The sequence below is a fragment of the Panthera pardus genome, unplaced genomic scaffold (assembly GCF_024362965.1).
Source record: "Panthera pardus isolate Hobbes unplaced genomic scaffold, ASM2436296v1 HiC_scaffold_17, whole genome shotgun sequence".
Lineage (NCBI taxonomy): Eukaryota > Metazoa > Chordata > Mammalia > Carnivora > Felidae > Panthera > Panthera pardus.
Window position 1 is genome coordinate 88,675,995 of NW_026526732.1, and position 21,043 is coordinate 88,697,037.

Sequence of the window (21,043 nt, forward strand, 5' to 3'; positions counted from 1 at the left end):
ATTTTATTCTTCTTAACCTTAAAGCACTTTGAGGATATGGAGGTCTGGAGCCATTGTGAGGATTTCTACCGTAAGAAAATTGTAATTACCCCATCATTGTGGAAACTAAATCTTTTAGAAACTAAAATGTTCAGAATTGCTTATATAGTTTAGAAGATGGAAGACCACACATTGAAAGAAAAAGAAGGTAATACTAGGCAGTAGAAAAGGAAAGTTCATGCATTTATCAAATTTTTTTATACCCAATAAATAATTGGGGGTTAGCTAAACAAAGTCCCCTGGAGGCTGGAACCTTTTCTGCTAGCACTGCCTTCAGGGCTGGGGAGCCTCCCTCTTTCTTTGTTGCCTCCTGCTTATTTGAGTAAACATTTCCACACACACACACACCCACTCCTTGGCTTTCTTTTCCTCTCCTTCAAATCTTGTTTTTCCTTTGCCTTCTCTCTTTCTTATGAATATCACATCCTGTGCTACAACTGACAGCTTTTACCTTCTCTTTTTCCCACTCCACCCCACTTCTCACCATGGCAATTTGTGAATACCCACCCCTCTGGAGGAAACTTCCTGAATTAATATGAACATCATTTTTATTATATCCTTGGAAGGATCCTGATGCACCTGGCCATCTTCTGCTGATCCAGCTTCCCAAGCTGGATGTTCCTGTGGCTGCCATCTTCCTTCTCACGCAGAGGGGGAGACGACTCAAGTTGAACTATTGACCCCCTCTTTATGTAGATACTCCAGTCACCTTTTGGCTTTTTCTCTAATGTCAGGATATCATCTCCCCCACTAGTTGTCTCTACAGATACAGTCCAGCAGAACTGATAACTCGACCTGACATTGCATCACTCTGCTAATAAGGAAAGCACCACTGACTTTATCTGCATGGCCCACAGTCCTGTCTCCAAAATTTGCTAGTTCTGTATACCTATACTTTATCCATTTCATGTCTTTATTCACCATAAGACCATGTGTCTGTTAAGGGTTAAAACTAACTTTAAAGTTGCTCTCCTGCTAATGTCCAGAGACATTACTGTCTCTTTTAGACAGCATAAAATTGATCAGGACAGAAAGATTCTTTTCCTAGATGTGCTATGCACTTGCTCTGTAACCTTGAATAAATGACTTTACTTCAAGGATTATAACAACTTATCCATTGCACAGAGGTGTTGTGAAGATTAATTAATTCATGTTTTTAAGGTGATTTGAGGATCTACTAATGAAAGATGCTATATAAATGCTAATTTTTATTATTCATTCCCACATCTATATATTCTCTTTCAGCTGTCTCCTAAAATGGTCACCCATAAGCAATTACTATTAAATTATCTTAAAGAATGAAAATGAGGACCTGAATTTTCATTCTGAATCCTGCATTTTCTTCCTTTTCAAGATGTAAGCCTTGTGATCTCTAAGTCATTTAAATGTAGATCTTTTGGCTGAATCGCAGTTATATATGATGCTTATAGTTAGTAATAAGGATATGGAGATTTGGAAAAATTACAAACCGAACAAAGCAGCACTTGGAAATTCAGTCTATTGTTCAAGCACACACAACCTGTACAATCTCAAACCTGGAAGGGTTTTTAGGCTTTAGATGTAAAGCATTTTTATAATAAGCAAAATATTTTAATATAATTCCATTCTAACCCCTGTAGCACAATTTAAAGAGCCATTCCATATAGAAGACTCCATACGATCATTATGATTTTCAAGTAGTACATCAGAATTATGATTACTTAGGATGTTATATTATTATATGCACACTCACAGAAAATCGTTTTGAAACTTTTGTGATTTTATATAAACATTATGTAGCTTGTGCTTATGTAGTCATTACTGTAGTAATGCTAGTCTCTGGGATACCAGTTAGACACAGAGACATAGTAGCTATTCTGTTAATTGAGAAAGATGGAACACTTTTGTCTAGTGGGAGCTCCTGCCACTCTAGATTTAATTTGGCCTCACTGTCCCTATTCTTTTGGTTCTAAGGGATGGTTCTTCTCAGAAACCCCATTGTATTTAAGGTTGATCTAGAATCTAGGGATTTATTCTGATCCCATTCACTTTCCCATTTTAGTCTAGAAGTTCCTTGGTCCAGTTGGGGAAAAAAAATCTCAAAATCATACCACTCACCAAGTTACTCTAGCCTTACAGGATCTCTCTTCATGTTGATGTAGTAGAAGGAATGGCTTTGTGAGGAGTAGGGATGTATAATTGTCTGGGCACTTTTGAACACTAGAACATACAGTGATCATCATATATCTGATGGAAAGGGGAAGCAACCAGTTCTAGTATCTTTCTCTAACTAGTGTCTTATGAAATGATCTAGAATATTAAAACAATTGGCAAGACATACAAAAGAATGCATATATTGCATTAGATGTTGAACATATGTAATAGATCAGCATTGTATACTGAACATATGTAATAGAATACATGTAGTTTACAGCAAAATTTCAAGATACAAGATATAAAAGTCACTTATAAAACAGTGATATGATGCATGTCACAAAAAAGCAAGACACATTCCTTAGATCTTACTTGATTAACTGAAATAAATTATGAATGATACTGCTAACAGTTGACTACTCTGTACTTCACTTTATGAGCAAAAAAGAAGCTGAGGGGAATATGCTTTTTTTATAAAAGCCATGTGGTTGGACCTGAGAGTCCTGACTCTTAACCTGATCAATGTACATCCCTCCTGAGAGTTCACAATTTAAGATGAAAAGTTTTAGTGGTCATCATTATGCAGGAGCTAAGATCACAACATTTACTCTGAAAGATATTGACCTAACATAATAATAGAGTTTATAATTAGTGTAATGGAAGACCCCACAGAAACATTCCAATTTTGGTATTTCTAATGGATGCTCTTATACAGAAAACCCAGATTTTGGTTTGAGTTTGTAATGCCATCCAGGAACTACTTCAACCACCAGAAGGATCTCCAGTACCTGACAAACATCAGGAGGATCTTCTATTTTTCTATTGAGTGCTCTACTTGGTTCCCATTCTGAAAGAATTATGACTGATAGTTATCCTTTTAATTATAGAGGACTCCTCTTAAAAATTTTTTCTTACATTTATTTATTTTTTGAGAGACATAGAGAGACAGAGCACAAGTTGGGGAGGGGCAAAGAAAGAAGGAGACACAGAATCTGAAGCAGGCTCCAGGCTCCGAGCTGTCAGCCCAGAGCCCAACGCGGGGCTCAAACTCACAAACCGTGAGATCATGACCTGAGGTGAAGTTGGACGCTTAACCAAGTGAGCCACCCAGGTGCCCCTAGAGGACTCCTTTTTTAAAACGTGATCTTGAGAAAGGGCATTCTGATGTACTACTGGAAAAAAAAAAAAATATCTAGAATCTTAATCCCAACATGCCTAAAATATTTGTGTGATACATAACTGTAAGAGGTAATGTGACTCTTTTCATATGACTCAATCCAGTGTCACATGAATCAATTTATCAAATATCAACTGTTTAAAATATCAAGGAAAGGTTTATTCTGTTGCTTACCTCTAATGAACTCATTGATATCGTTGACCCAGTTTCACTTCTTGATAGTCCTGCATTATCATCCAACTCAGAGGCCATGAAATTCTTCACAGCTGTGCGAGGCTCAAAGGGCAAATTCTGCATATGTTCCTGGGGTGCAAGGTGTTGATCTAAGTTCATATTGAACTGGTCCATTACAGGGGGATTCATGTTGAATTCAGGATTCACTTTGTAGTGCAATAACCTTTCATGTGGCAAGGTTTCCATACCAATATTCATTTTGCTTTCCTCTTTCATTGATGGCTGGGTATTTACAGAACTTCTGGGCATCACAATATAGTCACTTTCCATCATTCTTTCTTGAGGATGGACTATATCCATTTCAGCTCCTCTCAAATTGTCATCCGTACATAAGTACACAGTTCTTCGCAATTCACTGTTCTCTTTTTTCAAACACTGATTGCCCAGCTCATTCATACTCATGGGCATGTGCATACCCGTGGGTTGCTGGATAATGACTTTGGAAATGACGTTTCCAGGCAGTGTTGAATAGCTTAGCCCTTCAGGGTTTGTTCCCTTTTCTTCTTCATCATCATTTAGAGAAATCCTAGAGAGTGTTCCTGTTATTGTTGCTGCTCGGCAAGGACCAATATCCTTGTGAAGAACTATAAGTTAGGATATAAAAATTCAGAAAAGACAATGTGTTTTTATTTTTTCACTGCTGTATTTTGCTATCTCTCTACTAAATAATTTCCTTAGTAAACGAAAAAACAATATTTAAAAAACTGTGTATCTATTGTTTGTAGATGGTCCAGATTACTCAATCACTCTTCATTGATTCTGATAGGTAGTCCATAACTAAAACACATCGGAAAGTTGATTAATGGACTTTCAAAAATCTCAGTACCCTATTCTTACACAACTCTGCATAGCTTTTCAGGGAAAAGGCAGATTACCATGGAAGTTTCTCCATCAATCTACTGCAAAGAGTTTTATGAAATTATGGATATGTTCACATGAATTTGACTTTTTCTCAAGGCTTTTCCCCTAAAGAATTCTGCAAGTTCTATTCATTAAAATACTTCTTGAGAGAGGTAATCAATGAGAATTTCATCCTACTGCATCAAAAATTCCTCTAAAATTATGCATGTTGAAAATTAATGAGCATTTATCTATGAAGTCCATATGGTCAAGGTAGATACAGAGTTCAAAAGTATTTATCATCTTCAGTTCCATGTGGGAAAAAAAGAATTCCTTTACAAGATCAATCCATATGCTCGAATGCCCTTGAGGGGGTATTAAAATTGCCACTGACTTTAAGCAGGAAACACTGTATGAGTCTCTGACAACTCTATTCAATTTTAAGCTTGAAAAATAATGACTTAGAAAAATTAAAAATGCATGCTAACTTGTACTAAGAGAGGGGAAAAATGAAACCAAACCAAGCCAAAATAAACCAACAAAAGGTTCAGAATTTCTGACTGAAATATATTTTAGTTTTTTTCTTTTGTTTCTATATGAGAAGAAAGTCATATATTATGAGTAATAGTAGCAGAATGACTTGAAGCACCCTTAGTTGTAAACAACTGTCAGTTTTGAGGTAGGAAAGAATGAAATTCTAAAAAAATATTCTTGGTAATTTTGGCATTGAAAGCACACAGAACACAAATGCTGTTCTATGTACAAAGCAGAGCAATTGTCAATGAAAAGGTCATTAGGCATAGATAACTATAAAATATTTGGTTTATTGTTTCCTCATGAAAAGTTTCAGATATACTGAATTTTACCCTTTGTTATCCAATTTTCAAATAGCATCATAATTATGCATTAAAGCAGAGGTTGAAAAACAGATCATGAATGTCTTTCCCCACTATAAAGAAGCCTTCAAAATTACTGCAAAATATGCATCATTCAAAAAAAAGCATCATTCATGTAATCTCTTTTATCTTTTGAGATACTGTATATAATTATTGTATTAGGTCTCTGTTTCAGACACTAAAAATCAAGTTAAACTTACATCTATATATTTTTTTAATGTTTTTTTTTTGAAGGGGAGAGAGAAAGAGAGAGAGAGAGAGAAACAGAGCATGAGCGGGGGAGGAGCAGACAGAGAGGGAGACACAGAATTCGAAGCAGGCTCCCGGCTCTGTGCTGTCAGCACTGAGCCCGATGCGAGGCTCGAACTCATGAACAGGGAGATCATGACCTGAGCCGAAGTCAGACGCTCAACTGATCGAGCCACCCAGGCGCCCCTATATATTTTTTATTAATCCACAATTTGGTTGTAACTTTTTGTATTTATTATATAAAAAGGTAGAATCATTTAGTTTTAAAAAGTTATTTCTAAACCTCTTAATAGATCAGTGATAAACTGTGGTTGCTAGGAACAATTTGCATAAAAACATTAATGGGCAAAGTATGTTAAATTAATAGAGTTAATGACATTCTAAATAAAATACTTTTAAAAAAATCTCTAAATTTTTAATCTTAACTATATGTAAAAATTAATCCAAAATTTATAGAAATACAATTTAAAGGCAGTTACAGGCACATGTCTTTTGACATTAAGGACATACAGATAATTTTATACTTTTATGAACATATTGTAAACTATAAGTAAAACTTTGGTACTGAATACTGATTTTATGATCTGTATTTGTACAAGCTACATTTAGTTTTGTATCAGTTAATACCATTTGTAGTTCTACTCACAACATTTTTATCAAATGACACAGCTATCTTTACTGAAAAATTATATATCTTAAATATTTGGGGAAAGATAATTCTTCTTATGAAATAGTGTCTACTCGATATGAAAGATAGGTCTTCCTCTTAGACTTACTTAAAATAGATATCCAAATTTTGGATAAACATAAACAAATGCATGCCACCTACACATACAGACATGATGTTGAAGGGATAGGACTTTGACGAGAAATTAACTAAGTTGTGAAAGGCAAAACCCAAACACGGCACAACAAAACAAAAAGCACCTAAATATTTTGCATTATCAGATATATATTCTACCTTTTGGGAAAGTGAATTTCAACATAGAGAAAGATTACTCAGAGTCCATGAATTGAAACTTTAAAATTAAATCTATTTGTACATGAACACAAACCTCTAGAAAAACTCAGAGGAAAGTTCCCGATGAGCTCAGTTAAAAAGGGCCCAGACAAAAAAATGAAAACGTTACAAAAATATTTTCCAATAAAATAATGGTAGGAATACTAAATCCCAGAATGCAATGAAGTCTGGGGCTAAGGGGTCATTTAACAAAAGAGCAGGATGAATACTGATGAATGAGATCACAGCTTGGAGAGGATGGTCTAACACGGTGGTTTTGCAACTTCAGCATACATCAGAATACCTGGATGGCTTGTGAGAACACTGATTACTGTACCCCAGCACATAGGTCTGGGGTAGGGCCTAAAGTCTGCAATTCTAACAAGTTCCCAGATGATGCTAACACTGCTGGTCTGGGCAAAACTAATTGTTCCTATTTTGATTCTCTGTCAAGGAGAACTGTGAAGAGTACACCAAAAGAGACTGAAAGAAAACTAAACTAAAGGTAGGAAAATAGGAATCCAATGAATACTTAGTTATTTTAAATAAAGTCAGGCTTCTGGACCCCAGACAGATCATGTCCCATCTTGGAACACAGATGTGGAACCTGGCACCATGGCTAGTGATCTTTGAGAAATTATGGAGGCGGATGGAGCAAAGGAGAATGTTTTATCAATTTTCCAAAAACAGAAATGGTAGACTTAGAAATCCAAACACCAGTAAGATTGTTTCTTAGCAATATTTTGTTAGATATTAAACAAGAAAGAATGATTCCTAATACCCTATCCCCAGGCCCACTATGTGCTCCCAAGTTATGACAGTTATTCTGCTCTGCTAGTACCATATTCTACATTGAGTATTTTCAGTAAATTCAGAACTGAGAATATGGGGGAACCTGGGTGGCTCAGCTGGTTAGGCATCTGATTCTTGATTTTGGCTTAGGTCATGGTCTCATGGTTCATGAGTTTGAGCCCCACGTCTAGCTCTGTGCTGACAGTGCAGAGCCTGCTTGGGATTCTCTCTCCTTCTCTCTCTGCCCATCCCCTGCCTCTCATAAATAGCTAAATAAGCATTTAAAAAAAGAGAGTATGAACTTAGTCTCTCATATTCTTGTGATTATAACAACTCTGTAATCTCTGAGCCTGCATAGATGTTTAATGTTTATCAGTTGAGTCTGAAAAATATACTTAAAGGGAGTCAGTGTGGGGTAGGTGGGAGGTGCCCTACTGAACACAGCAGGGATCTATACTCTTCTCCCATCCCACTTTTTTATTGACAGTTTGAATAAATGTTCAGAAAATATTCTTATCAAACTTTCAATGGCCAAAAAATTTCAAATGGATAGAACACTAACCTGAAACTAGCAAACAGAGATAAATGCAAGGCCAGATTTTTCTTCAAGGGAAAAAAACCCAGAGCCTTTATATAATCCTATACTGGTAAAGTTGTGACAACTACTATAAAAAGTCTTTGAGGTTTACATGACAAGTTGACAGTAGTAATATACCAGTTGCTATGAAATAATATGCAAATGTAGATAACATTAATATAAGCAAAGAGCCAACTATGAGAAATGTTGAACAAATGTGTTCATTTGGGCACCATAATTTAAAAATTATTGACAAATTGGAGGCTATGTGGGGGACCATGCTTGCCGGTGAGGAATGCTATGAGGAATGAATGAGGAAACATGGTTTGTTTAGTCTGGAGAAAAAGGACTTGGATTGGACTAAATAGTATTTGCTTTTAAACATCCAGATATTTAGATGAAGTAGATATCCAGTCTTATTCTAGAGAGTAGCACTAAAGTCAATGAATACAAGGTAAAATAAGGTATGTTATATATCCCAATATAAAGAAACTTTTGCAACAACTGGAATTATCCAAAAAATTAAACAAATAGTTTCCTTTGAAACTCTTGAATCATCTACTCCTGGTGAGGGTTTAGCCACAGGCTGAGGATAGCCATCAGAGACCATGTCCATGGGACGGACCCTAGCACTCTAAGGCAGAGACTGCTGCATGGTTTCTTCTGGGCCTTGCTAAGAATATAACAATAGCAGCAGTATGATCCACACAAACACACACAATGTATTTGATCCTTGCAACAACCCATATTTACAGATGATAGAACTGAGGCACAAAGAGGCTAACCTGGCCTTACACCTGACAACCAGTAAGCAGTGGAATGGAAGTGTTAGGTCTCTAAATCAATGCTTTTCTCCTGTTGCTGTGCTTCCTAATTCTTAGTTTCTCAATCCTCATTCGCCCTTCACCCCCCACCCCTCCCTCTCCACCACATTCTGCTACTGAAATGTTTCCCTTTGGAAGATTCTCTATTCATCCGCAGTAATATGTGGTATGTAAACTGCAGCATTTTCTTTAAAATAAAAATCATAAAAATGATTTAACATCCCTAATGATATTTTCAAAATCCAAATATTCTTACCTGATCGACAAGCAATGTCTACATCCTTTTCAAAGTCTGTCTGTAACAAGAAATAATAAGGTATAGAATCATCATTTGATGAAGACCTCAAGTGACTTTTACTAACTAGATTAACTGAAGTTTACAGATATCTGACTAGGCAGCACTAGATTATTATTTTGTGCAAAAAAAAATTCTCAAGGAATAATCAAATTGTGTTCAAGACTACTTCCTAGAGACCGAATGCTGAATAAAAGCAGTGGAAAAATGGCATACAATTTTAATAAAGCAATACAATACCCACTGTCATCTTCAGTCAGGAGACTGACACCATATACAAAAGGATAGAATTTCAAGGCAATTCCTTAAACCACAATAAAAAAGAATCGCACTATTACAAACATACTTAAATACATGTCTTTTTGTATTCTCAAAGTATTCACTTTGAATATATTGTTTATAATATAGTATCTTATAGTACAGCTTTGTCAAACCTTGGTAGTCAAACTAGGCTCTTCTCATGATCCATTTTCATTCAAATTGACAAAAGACTTTTAGGTTTAGGAATTAAAATGGAAGATTAAACAATACTAAGCTGGTCTACAACCTGCTAGGGTTGAGTTTCATCTCCGTATTTTCCTAAAACTTTTATTTTAAATAACTCATGTACTTTTTTTAAATGGTAAAATTAAATTAGCCCATCTTAATCAAGCTCTTCTGGTCATATACTGGACGATATTATTTAGAATTTTTTAATATTTTAAATTAGAAATTTCAATATTTGTTTTTAACACAGAATTGATTATTCCTTCTCAAGTCTTAGCTACTAGTATATAGCTTACACTATTTTATGTTGCCTAATCCCAAAACATTCATAATAAATTAAATATATTGTAAAAGAAATCTCTGAGCCCTGATTTTAACAAATCATAGTTTAAATCTTATTTCTAAAAGATACCAAAGTGCCGACGCCTAAAGTACCCCTTAATCTCAATAGTTGGAGCCCATGTATAATGACAGCCCTTTTAGTGGAATTGTGGCTACCCTCTTCTATTTGAGGGCAGTGGTTCTAATCTTAGGCTGCATATTGGAACCACTGATATGTAGGTCCCACTCCAGAGATTCTGATTTCATTGATCTGGAGTGTGGATTCTAATACACAAACAAGGTCGAGAACCAGTGCTTTAAGACCAGAAGTGAAGGTCCACAGTATTCTGATCTGTAAACAAACATATTCCTGTGGACAAACTGTTATCCCTAATTTTGTGCACGGATGAGAGTACTCTGATGTTGCATGGAGACCCTATACTCAAGGCACCAAGGGGCCAATAACAGATCCTCTCCTCCTAAGCAATCCAGAGAGAATGGTTATCTGGTGTCTCTCAGTCTGTTCATGAACTAAAGCCAAAGTCACTCAAAATTTGTTTATGCCCTTCACAAATCATGACTTAATCAACCATCAGAAGAAAAATAAAAGCTCACCATTATTTGAGCATGCCCATTAGGAAAAGAACTTGAAGAATCAGCATTGATTGGATCCTGACAGTTTCTCAATCGGCATCTAAATGCATCCTGAACCTGTGGGGGTGAGGGAGAAACATCAATTTCCTTCTCTCTTGGTAATGACAAGATACTGTCTATATTGGCAATCAACTGAGAAAGCAGTTATCATTGTTTTATGATCTAATACCCATTTTGTTTACTTCTTAAAATGTATACTGGTATACCTGGACTTTATGCTAAGGAAATTGATCACTTGCCATAATCTATAGAGGGAAGCACTGGGAAGTCCTCAGTTATCACAATGGCTGTGTCTGGCTGAACAGCAATTCTTGCCAGCGGGCAGATTTTATTTTCACTGTTACAAACAATGTGTGTGTCTTTCAAGGGGGATTTACTATTTGGTGTGGCATAATCTTCATAATAGCTTTAAACATTGTGAAAATGAGATTACTCAATGATCTTCAACTGGAATTGATTTGGGATTTTCCCATTATGTCTCATGTAAGGGGAAATGATTTCTTATCTCCCTTCAAGTACTATGTGCCCTGGTGTAAAAAGAAAACACAATGAAACAGAAAGATAACAAAAACACCTTGTCTCTGGTTGTTGAAGAAGAAGAAGAAGAAGAAGAAGATCACTTAGCAAAGCCAAATTTCCTTAACACCCATTCACAATTGGATTCTGAATCAAGAAACACATACCACAAGGAAATGTGAACATTAAATCCTTTATTAAACGAGTAAACATGAATGGATGAAGAAGAAACACAGAAGTCAATTGAGAGTTATTCTGATCATATGATGCCTTTGCATCAACAGGTCTTTTTTCCACTTCCTGTGGCTCATTAGGCTCCTAACAAGCTATTGATAGACATTATCGCAGTTGCTTCTTATCCAAGTCAATGGCAAGGTCATTTTGTTCATATTTTGTTGTTTTGGCTTCACAGTATTGATATTCTCCCTCTAGTTTATTCTAATCTGTTTTGTTGGATTAAAAAACAAAGCAGAGATGATGTCACATATCCCCTGTGTGACAGTAGCTCCATCACACAGATTACGAAAGTGAACACATAATGAATGATCTTTACTTTTGAGAAGCACTGGCATAAAATATCCTGTCACTGTTTTACTGTGAGATGTGCATAGTATACATGTTGGCCAGAAGAAAACTGAGCCTATTAAGTTGTTTTCAGCAACTGAAAAGATTGTCATTACTGAAAGATTTGGAAAGTGACATAAGGTTTAGTCACCACTGCAGACTCCTGGCCAACCAGTATGTATGATGAGACCTTGTCTATTTCTTTTTTTCCACCTTAGGTTCTAATCCTGGTGATGTGATCACTCTTGCCATGAATTTAGGGAGTGGAGGATGAACTCAGTGCTCTCCGCCCTCTTTTCTATCCTATGATTCTGATATCTTTTAATCTGAGATTTACTGGGAAAAAAGGATGAGAAGTTCCCTGATATAATTGAGCAAGATAATTTCTTCTTTGGTCTTTAAAACACATTGGTATAAGCATAGGCTCAGTGAAATCTACTCTCATCATCTTTTCCTGAAGAATTGGATAAATATTGAGAACTAAATCGTACAGCTTCTCCCTTGAAAGAGACATGACATGGACAAAGTTAGATTCTTTGGATTCAAATGCTTTCAGGCTCCTCCTTTTTAGATTAAGAAGTAATATCTGTAGGTCCTAGAGTGACACACTAATAATAAAGAAATTGGTAATGTGTCTAGTGTTTGCCAGACGATCACTGTTTGCTACACAGAAATCTGCATTGGGAGAAAACACTAAGAAAGTATATTTGTCAGAAAAATAGGTACATGCTAATTTTCTGTTTGTGCCAAAGGCAACTGTTAAAGAAACACAATTTATAAAGGTAGATAAGTAATATGTTCAAAATATTGCCTTCCAGGAGCTTGTCACATGAAGGGTTTTTTTCAAATCTATTTCTAAATACTGGCATATATAACATATGAGAGTGGCACTTGGTAACACCAACAGTAATTGAACTGGTACCCACTAACCACTCTCTATTTTCAGACCTTCAGAGTGTAGCTGCCAAGGCTATTTTTGTCTGACAATGAAATATGGAAAAGCAACTTCTGTAAGTTTCTCTTCAAAATCCACTATCTGATCGTGTGAAGGAGATACAGAAGAAATCTTACTCTTTTTCATAACATACACATACAAAATCAATACTTTAAATTCCCCAGTTCCCAAATATGACAATGGATTAAGGGCATTTCTACTCTGGAGAATGATGTCAGCTTTGTGAATCAGTCAATGCTATTCAGAAGAAATATAAAACAGAAAAACATAAAAATTCTCCAGTAAATTCAAAGTCATTTTAGTGATCATATAAATGCTGTAATTTAAGTGCTAGACTCTCTGACACTTTTAGGGCTTCAGTTACTTCTAATTCAGAAAGCTCTGCAGGAGAAATTCACCTCGATTCCAAATGCTCTGTTCGATTTTTACAAAATTTTAAAAGTGCATTCAGGCGATCTAGATGAATTAGCCTTAAATATTTGTCCAACACTGTCAGGGAAGAATGATTAGGCTAGATTTCATAATGCATATTCCATGTCACAGAAAAGGGTGTTTTAGGCAAGACAGTAGCTGGGAAATGCATCTGCAGCTATTTGGAAACGTTTTGATAATTAATTGAATTTTCCATCAAGTAAACAAAATGACTTTTATCTTTGGTGAATCAATGTGGATTGAACTGTTGGGGAACAACTGGAATTGTTTAAAAAGCAAGACCACAAGAAATAGTATTAATTCTAGATAAGAAGGAACCACAAAAAACAAAGAATCTCTATCAGCCTATTCCATCCTGATATTGAACTCTTCTGTGCCAACTGTCATATTTACAGTGCTGGACAATAACAGTCTTGGTGTTTCTTGGCTTGTGATTAAGACTGAAGAAAAAAAATTGTTAGAAGATTCATAGATTTATTATTTAAGCTCTTTCACCTAACTTATTACTTTTCGTAGGGAACAAGGCACTTATTTTAGGTAACAATTTAATTAAAAATTTTTATGTAACTCTCACATCTTGCAATGTTATCATTTTTTAAACTTACATAAGACAAGTAAATACAATTTTTAAGTAAACTTGCCATGAGTAATTAGACACTTGCCTTATTCTGGCACAATTAAAATCTAGTCTCCAAAATGTCCTCTCTTTATAATACTCTGCAATGGGTCTTTCGCCATAAGTGACAGCCAGACAGAGGGTTAAAAAGTATTGGGGGAGTAGCAAAGAACAGGTATGTAAATAGCCTTGGAATATATAGGGCACTTTAAGGAAATCTGATGTCATGTTGTGGAATGAAAAAAGCATACCAAGAAACATCTTCAAAAACAAGATGAGGTAAAAAGAATATGCTATGGAGGCTGTCTTCTGAAAGTATCTACCAGGGGCACCACCAGAGTTGTCCCACCTGGTTCCAGCTGGGGGCTGCTCTAAAAACTCCTGCAAAGCTATACGCCCATTTATTGTGGATGCATTCCTGGGTGAGACATGAATTCAAAGAAGTGTGCAGGGGTGTGTCTCACTTCCCTCGTCCCCCACAGGAGAGCGATCTGCTTCCTCTCAGGAGCAGCAAGCTGAGAGCCTCTCGGTTGGTCCTCACTCTGAAGGCAGTTGGCAGAGTGTCACTGTGAAAGCTGGTGCCAGATTTAGAGATTGCTGGGGAAGAGCACCGAGCGGTGTCTGGCAGCGTTGCAATTCAGAGAAGCCGCGCAGGAAAGAGCTGCTCTGTTTGAAATGGGCTCTGTATTTAGTTACCAAGCAGCTCAGACCCCAAATCTCTACCTTTTAAGAAGACAGTTTTACCTCCAGTTATTCCTCATTTCCTACTCCGGAGATCATTTTAAGACAAGAAAAGAAATTGAGTTACATTTTTATAATTATTTGAGTGTGGTAGCTTAGGGGAGGAGGGAGTTTTTTATGTACTCTGTATTGTTTTTTCTCAATCTGATGTTTATTATTGATTCATATTAAACAAATGACTCAGCTCTTTTTAATCATATTAAATTCCATGTAATTTAATCATTAAATTAACCAATAAGGTTCTTCTCAATTTCATGTGTATTACGCAACTGCCATAAGCAACACGAATGACTTCACGTTATGAAAGTGTTACCTGACTTCTCTGAGAACAAAGGGAATAAAAAATGGTTTGTTGTTTGCTATACATAGAAGGAAAATAGGGACTTCAGTCCTAAATTTCAGTCCTGATGACTTTCTACTGTAATCTTTTAACAGCTAAAGGATCACTTACTCTCAAAACTAGATTTTTAGCTTTTTTGGTATCCGTTTTGGGCACAGCACAAGCTTCCCTAGAGGGCAAGTCACATATGTGATCTGAAAAACGGAACAGCATTTCTTTGGCATGTGAATGAGAAGGGGGAGGAAGCTGTGTGTCAGATCCAACACCCCTACCTTCACAGAAGATACTTCATTTGAGCCTCTTGCCATCCACTTTGAGCTAGGACCTAAAATCCTAATTCATGACCTCCACACTTCCATTTATTTCAAGCCTCTATTCCAGACATACTTGACTTCCTGCCACCAGTTTAACAATGTTGCAGAGTGGAACCCCAGGGAAGTGGCAGGAGTGGGAAGTGGGATTTGCCTATCCACTTGGCCAGATACTCAGAAGAATTTTAGGTAAAGCAAGACATGGTTGGGTACCGCCTAGCAGACATGCCTGAGTTTGGCAATCTCTGCCATGAACTCTGTGTTTCAATTTGTTCACTGATGCCATTTTACTCATCTGATTTCGTGCTCTTGTTAAACTCCTAGATCTCTGCATGGGCTTGGAGAACCAAAAGTGCAGATTCAGACTGATGTAAATATTCATAATATAATTGCAAGTATGCTCAAGTCAGGAAAGCCTACTCTGGAAGGAGAGGTAGGATTTATACATTCCCTTGCTTAAGAAGTGGAATGAGCTGATTTCTGGAAATAAGTATACAGTAATATAAGCTTATCCTCCTTGTTTATGTCCCATCCATGTTCCTATTTAAAGGCAGTCTTTGTGCTTTCTATTCTCTGTTCTGATAAAATTCAGTTTTGTTTTGTTTTTTAATTTTTTTTAACATTTATTTTTGAGAGAGAGAGAGTGAGCGTGCCAGCAGGGGAGAGGTAGAGAGATGGAGATACAGAATCTGAAGCAGGCTCCAGGCTCTGAGCTGTCAGCACAGAACCTGACGTGGGCCTCAAACTCACGGACCATAAAATCATGACCTGAGCCGAAGTCGGGCGCTTAACCAACTGAGCCACCAGGTGCCCCTGATAAAATCCAGTTTTATTGCAGTACCATGAGCTAATCTCCTATTCCCAGAAAACAAAACAAAATAATCTTTAAATGTTTTTCTTCCTGAACTTTCAATTCAGTGTGACAAAGACAAGGCTCTTAGCAACGTACTTCCTTGTTAAATCTTTGTCCTTCTGAGCAAGCTGAAAATTTTAGGATCAGTAGTACCCTGACCCTCCCATCCTGGACCACTCACTAACTTTATAAAATCTACTGAGCTTCTTCATGACATGACACACAGTGGCTTCTTACCATGGCCACTGAACACCCCCATGGGAAAGCTCTAAAATATCACTTAATCAATGCTATGCCCTCAAATGTAAGTATTGCCTTTCTCTTGGTGTTACAGTTACAACCAATTTTTTTTTTTTAAATCACTCAAGTGTCTAGGAACACATCACTTGCTTTATTCCTCCATGTACCCCCGATGGTCCCAGAGAAGACCACTCTATATTCACCATAGGTGCATTCCATGGAAACCACATGCCTAGTAATCTCTCTCCATCTTCCCTTACTTGAAATTTTCACTCCCTTAATCCTCTAACCCCATTTTCCCTCTCAGGACCCCATTATGTTTTGAAGTCTCCTATCACCTACTCCCTCATCTCCAAAGACTAACTGAAACTCTTGCTGCCTTTCAGTAAGGGAGTGCACAGATACATGTTTCTATAATAAGGAGTCACACCTAATTTCCCTGTATATGGTCAGGCTTGGAGATTCATGCAACTCTCCATCTGAACTATATTATATGCAATACGACTGCTTTTCAAATTGCTATCTAGTTATTTCACCACTATTGGCTTCATTTATTTTTTTAATGGTTTGAGAGAATATTGGTTTTAGATAAGATAGGTAAGGATGCTTGTCTGTTTCATATATTCACTGCCATGTGATTGTAAATCATTTTGTTTATCTGTATCCTTTATGGAAATAGACCAACTGGAAATGGAAGAAAAAAAAAGGTAGAGGGGAATGAGAGAAAGAGAATGAGGGAAAAAAAGAAAGAAAAAGCTGTTCATGTTTATTTTAAGCATTTTATTACAAAATCACTTTGTGGGTTGGATGAAGATTCTGGGACCTCATCTGGTGCAGCCTAGACCTCCTGCCAGTGCTGGGGGAAGAGAAAAGAGGAGCTTGGCCCTTCTCCTTCCACTACAGAGCAGCCACGGGACCCTCACATACTGATACAACAAAATTATCTATTTAAGTACTTGCCTTTTTCCTTCCATTTAGTGAAAGGGTTTTATTGTAGCTTATTTTGTATCACAATCTTGTTATTTTCCCCCTCTGACATTAAGCTGTAAGATTGTCTTAGAGCCAGGCACAGCCAGAGACAGGAGAGATGAGAAGAATGTGCAGGCACTAAGAAAGTGGTTTCCTAGCAACAGTAACTATTTCAAAGGTTTCATAACTTGTGTGGTTTGAATTTCCATAGCAATGTGGAGAATAGTAAATAGTAGATGTCGTTATGTGCTTAATGCAAATGAATTCCAATCATGAAATGACGAATAAATGAAGGAAGCAACTATATTTATTCTATTAGATTCTGTCTTATGAGGTATTATACATAGTAGCTTCCAAGACCTAGTTTTTGTTGCTGAAAGTAATGTGTGATAAATCATTTGGTTTAATGTTTTTTCTTCTTATTCCCCCTTTTTGTTTTCTCGTTTGTCAGAGGCATCTACTAAAGCAATTCAATAGAGAAAGTTGCTCCAGAAAAAGAAACTGTATTTTCAGGAATACAAATTTTACAAAATTTACATATTAAGATGTCAACTCTGAAGGTCACAACAAATTGTTATGCAAATAATCAATTTGCTTTTTTTTTTTTTAATGTGGAATATAATTGACAGCACCAAAGTGAGCATTTCTCCCTTCCCTTCTGACTTGAAATGATTTGGTTTTAAAATTGGATCCACTAAAAGCAAAGGCACATTTAGAATAAATCAAGCCCCATATACATCACATTTAAAATGCCAGTTATATGGTTTCGTTTCTTTTCTCCTTCTTAAACTGCAAGGCTATATTCCTCCACTGCATACACCCGCCTCCTTCACAGGAAGATTGCAAAAGTAAATATGGGAAAAGACTTTTGAATTCATATTGGAAGAATCAATAAAGACTACAAATGACCAAATTATGTTACTGCGTGTCAAAAATACATAGAAATAAAAATAAGTATACCTGTATCCAGTCTCCCTCTAAATCGAAGGAAATATTTCTTATATTGCTTATACATTTTTAATAAATAAAACCCATACAAATTGTCTTGGATTATTGTGAAAAATAGTTTGAAGTGGAAAAAAGCAGTAGAGGTAAAATCATATTTCTAAAATCTCCTATGGGATAATCAAGTAGTTGATAGGAGTCATTACCCAGTATTTTACAGGTAGGTAGCTAGTCCATTTGCTCCAGTGTATTTTTATGGCACTTCTGTTCACAGGAGACATGAGGATATGGGAAGATGCTCCTATTCTCTTAGACCGTGGCCAATGTTAGTGTGGTGCATTCACAGGTGGTAGGACACACACCTGTTGCTGGTGTTAGGCAATATGAAGTTAGAAGGTCAAAAAGAGTTTCTCTGAACCCCATGAGGCCTCCAATGATGTGGTCTTTGGGATTTGCAAAGCCCATTTAAACAAGGTTCTTTTGGTTTTTCCGTAAAAATTTCCTTTGAGAAATTCTGAAAAAGACTTGCCCTATAACGGAAATCTGCTCTGTGTTCTTATAGCACTGTTACAGGGTATTCTTAAGGGTCAATGAAAAAATAATGGATATGTCATTGTTCATTTCAGTGTTAGAATGAAGAGTTCTGAGACTCTGCTATTAATTTATCAGCTATAAAATTATTCAATCCGAATTATTGAAAATGCAATAATAATGGGGCCAATATTCATATTTTTACTCCCCGCTAAAACAGAAAACATATATTTACAGACATCTATTTTAACAGAAGCACTTATATGATTTGATTTAATTCCCCATAAATAATCTTTTTGACAGTTATTAGTTCAATTAGCAAGTATGAAAAAAGTTCTGATGGAAATAAATTTTTGTGCCAAATAAAATATTTTTCTTCATGTAAGGAGCAAAAATCTGATAATAAGCCATCAAGATATGTCACTTTAAAACCTGAATATTTTTATCATAGCCTAGGGCTATCTGAAAAGCTTATTTCTGAAGAAAAAGAGAGGCCTACTTAGAGATGGGACACTTTTCTCCTCTTCAACACCTCAAGTGTTAACATCTTCTGAAAACTGTGTGTGGATATATTATGTATCTTACTTAAAGCCCACAAATGTTCAGTCTTAATTGTCAATCAAAAAGGCATCATGCATCCATTCACTTAGAACAAATTTTGTTACATAAACATATTATAGATAATATTAACACAGAAGACCCACAAGATAGCTATAGTTCAAGAATAGCATAGCCCTAAATTATACAATTTCTTTTTAACTTTTACTTAATTTTGGTCTATAAAGAATTGAATACTTGAAAGATTTTTAATCTTGATATTCCAGGTAGACATTAGTGATGAAGGAATTATAAGGCTTGGCAACTGTAAGCTAAATCACATTTTATTTATTTTTTTAATTTTTATTTTTGAAGGAGAGAGAGAGAGTGAATGGAGAAGGGGCAGAGAGAGAGGGATACCCAGAATCTGAAGCAGGCTCCAGGCTCTGAGCTGTAAGCACAGAGCCCGTTGTGGGGCTTGAACTCATGAATGGTGAGATCATGAGCTGAGCCAAAGTTGGATGCTTAACTGACTGAGCCACCCCGGCACCCTGCTAAACCAGATTTTTTAAATGATGATATACTGCCCCCTTTACAATGTGAAGTCACTCTTCACCCTATAATGTTCTTAGAATACACATGTATGGGTTTATTGCTGACATCTGTACTTCACTGAAGTAGCTCAGAAATATTGTTCTCCCCATCTGGTTAATCAGGTAAAAACCTTTGGTTACCTTACACATCACTGTAAAAACCATGTGGCATGTATTCATATGCACATGAGTATTTTTGCAATGTGTACATCATAATAAAGTTCTCAAACAAGCTGGATAATGCAAAATGACAGTGTGGACCATTTTCTCAAAATTACTCGCATGGCACTGTGTCATTGTGTTTTAGTCGCCACCATCCCCAGAGTAAACACTAAAATGACTCATAAACCTTATAAATACTGTGTCAGTGCTTTCAAGCACTCAGCATAATTTTTGCACTGGTTGGAAAACAATATTTTCTCCCTAAACAAATCACGTCTGACATCTATCACTGCTCTCAGTGGATTTGGTGCAGGTTGGCATCTCAACTCATGAAGCAGGACTGGTTTTCTTCACTGCTGACAATAAACCTCAACCATGACCTGGAGAAAGGCTGTGATTATAGATCTAGAGTTCCTGAGGACAATTACTGCCTATCCCTTCTCGACTGGGCACATTTTTGGTATTTTCTGAGAATAAATATCCATGTCAAAATCATTCATCTTTAGCAAACTTAACTGAATTTAGTATAGAGACACAAGAACTGCCCATTAATCTTCAACATTTTCTATCTAAAATGAAATTAGTAAAGTATGAAGGAATGGGGATATGCTGTATAGAAAGAAACATGGGTTTGGGAGTGGGTGTAGGAAATATCACTGTATTATGTTTATGAACTATGCCTCTTAAAAATATGCCACCCCACCGCGTCTTACCCACCAGTGTCTCTAACAGACTCGTCTCTGCCTATGACCTCTCCTGAATCTACTCTCCCTGATTCTTGGCACCCGGGCAGCAGCGTCTTCTCTTGCACGGTCCCATCTGTTTTAACTGTCACTTTCAGAGTCCAAGGAGCCCGCTTGAACTTTGCCTTAGAGCTTCCCTTTAGTTTTAACTTTCAAATGACTGTCTTTAGGGGAAATGATTTTAATCTGAAGATATTAAAATAAAAGATCATATTTGTTAACAACGAAATTAATCGTCTAACCATCCTGCCTCTCTGCCAGAGGAATTCTCTTTCTTACCTCTCTCCGAAGAATGCAGTGGACCATGACTATCACAAAACCTTGCAATGAATCAAACACGGCAAAAAGTATCTGAAACAATATGGAGCGTTTGTCTGTCATGGCCAGAACCGCAGACATCCATGTCAGAGCCAGAAGGGGCAACACCACACAGGAACTCCAGAGGGACGCCCTGTTGAGAGACAGAGAACGCAACATT

General features: G+C 36.6%; 1 protein-coding gene across 5 annotated transcripts in view; it reads right to left on the reverse strand.

Annotated features, from left to right (window-relative positions):
* ADGRB3 (adhesion G protein-coupled receptor B3) overlaps positions 1–21,043 on the reverse strand; it is a 721,030-nt gene that overhangs the window by 32,384 nt on the left and 667,603 nt on the right. For all 5 annotated transcript variants that reach the window (XM_053904766.1, XM_019417654.2, XM_019417653.2 and 2 more), the window contains 4 exons: positions 20,845–21,016; positions 10,479–10,574; positions 9,018–9,057; positions 3,524–4,167 (listed from right to left, as the gene is read on the reverse strand). In XM_053904766.1, coding sequence (XP_053760741.1) covers positions 3,524–4,167; positions 9,018–9,057; positions 10,479–10,574; positions 20,845–21,016 — 952 coding nt within the window. The remainder of the gene's footprint in view (positions 1–3,523; positions 4,168–9,017; positions 9,058–10,478; positions 10,575–20,844; positions 21,017–21,043) is intronic.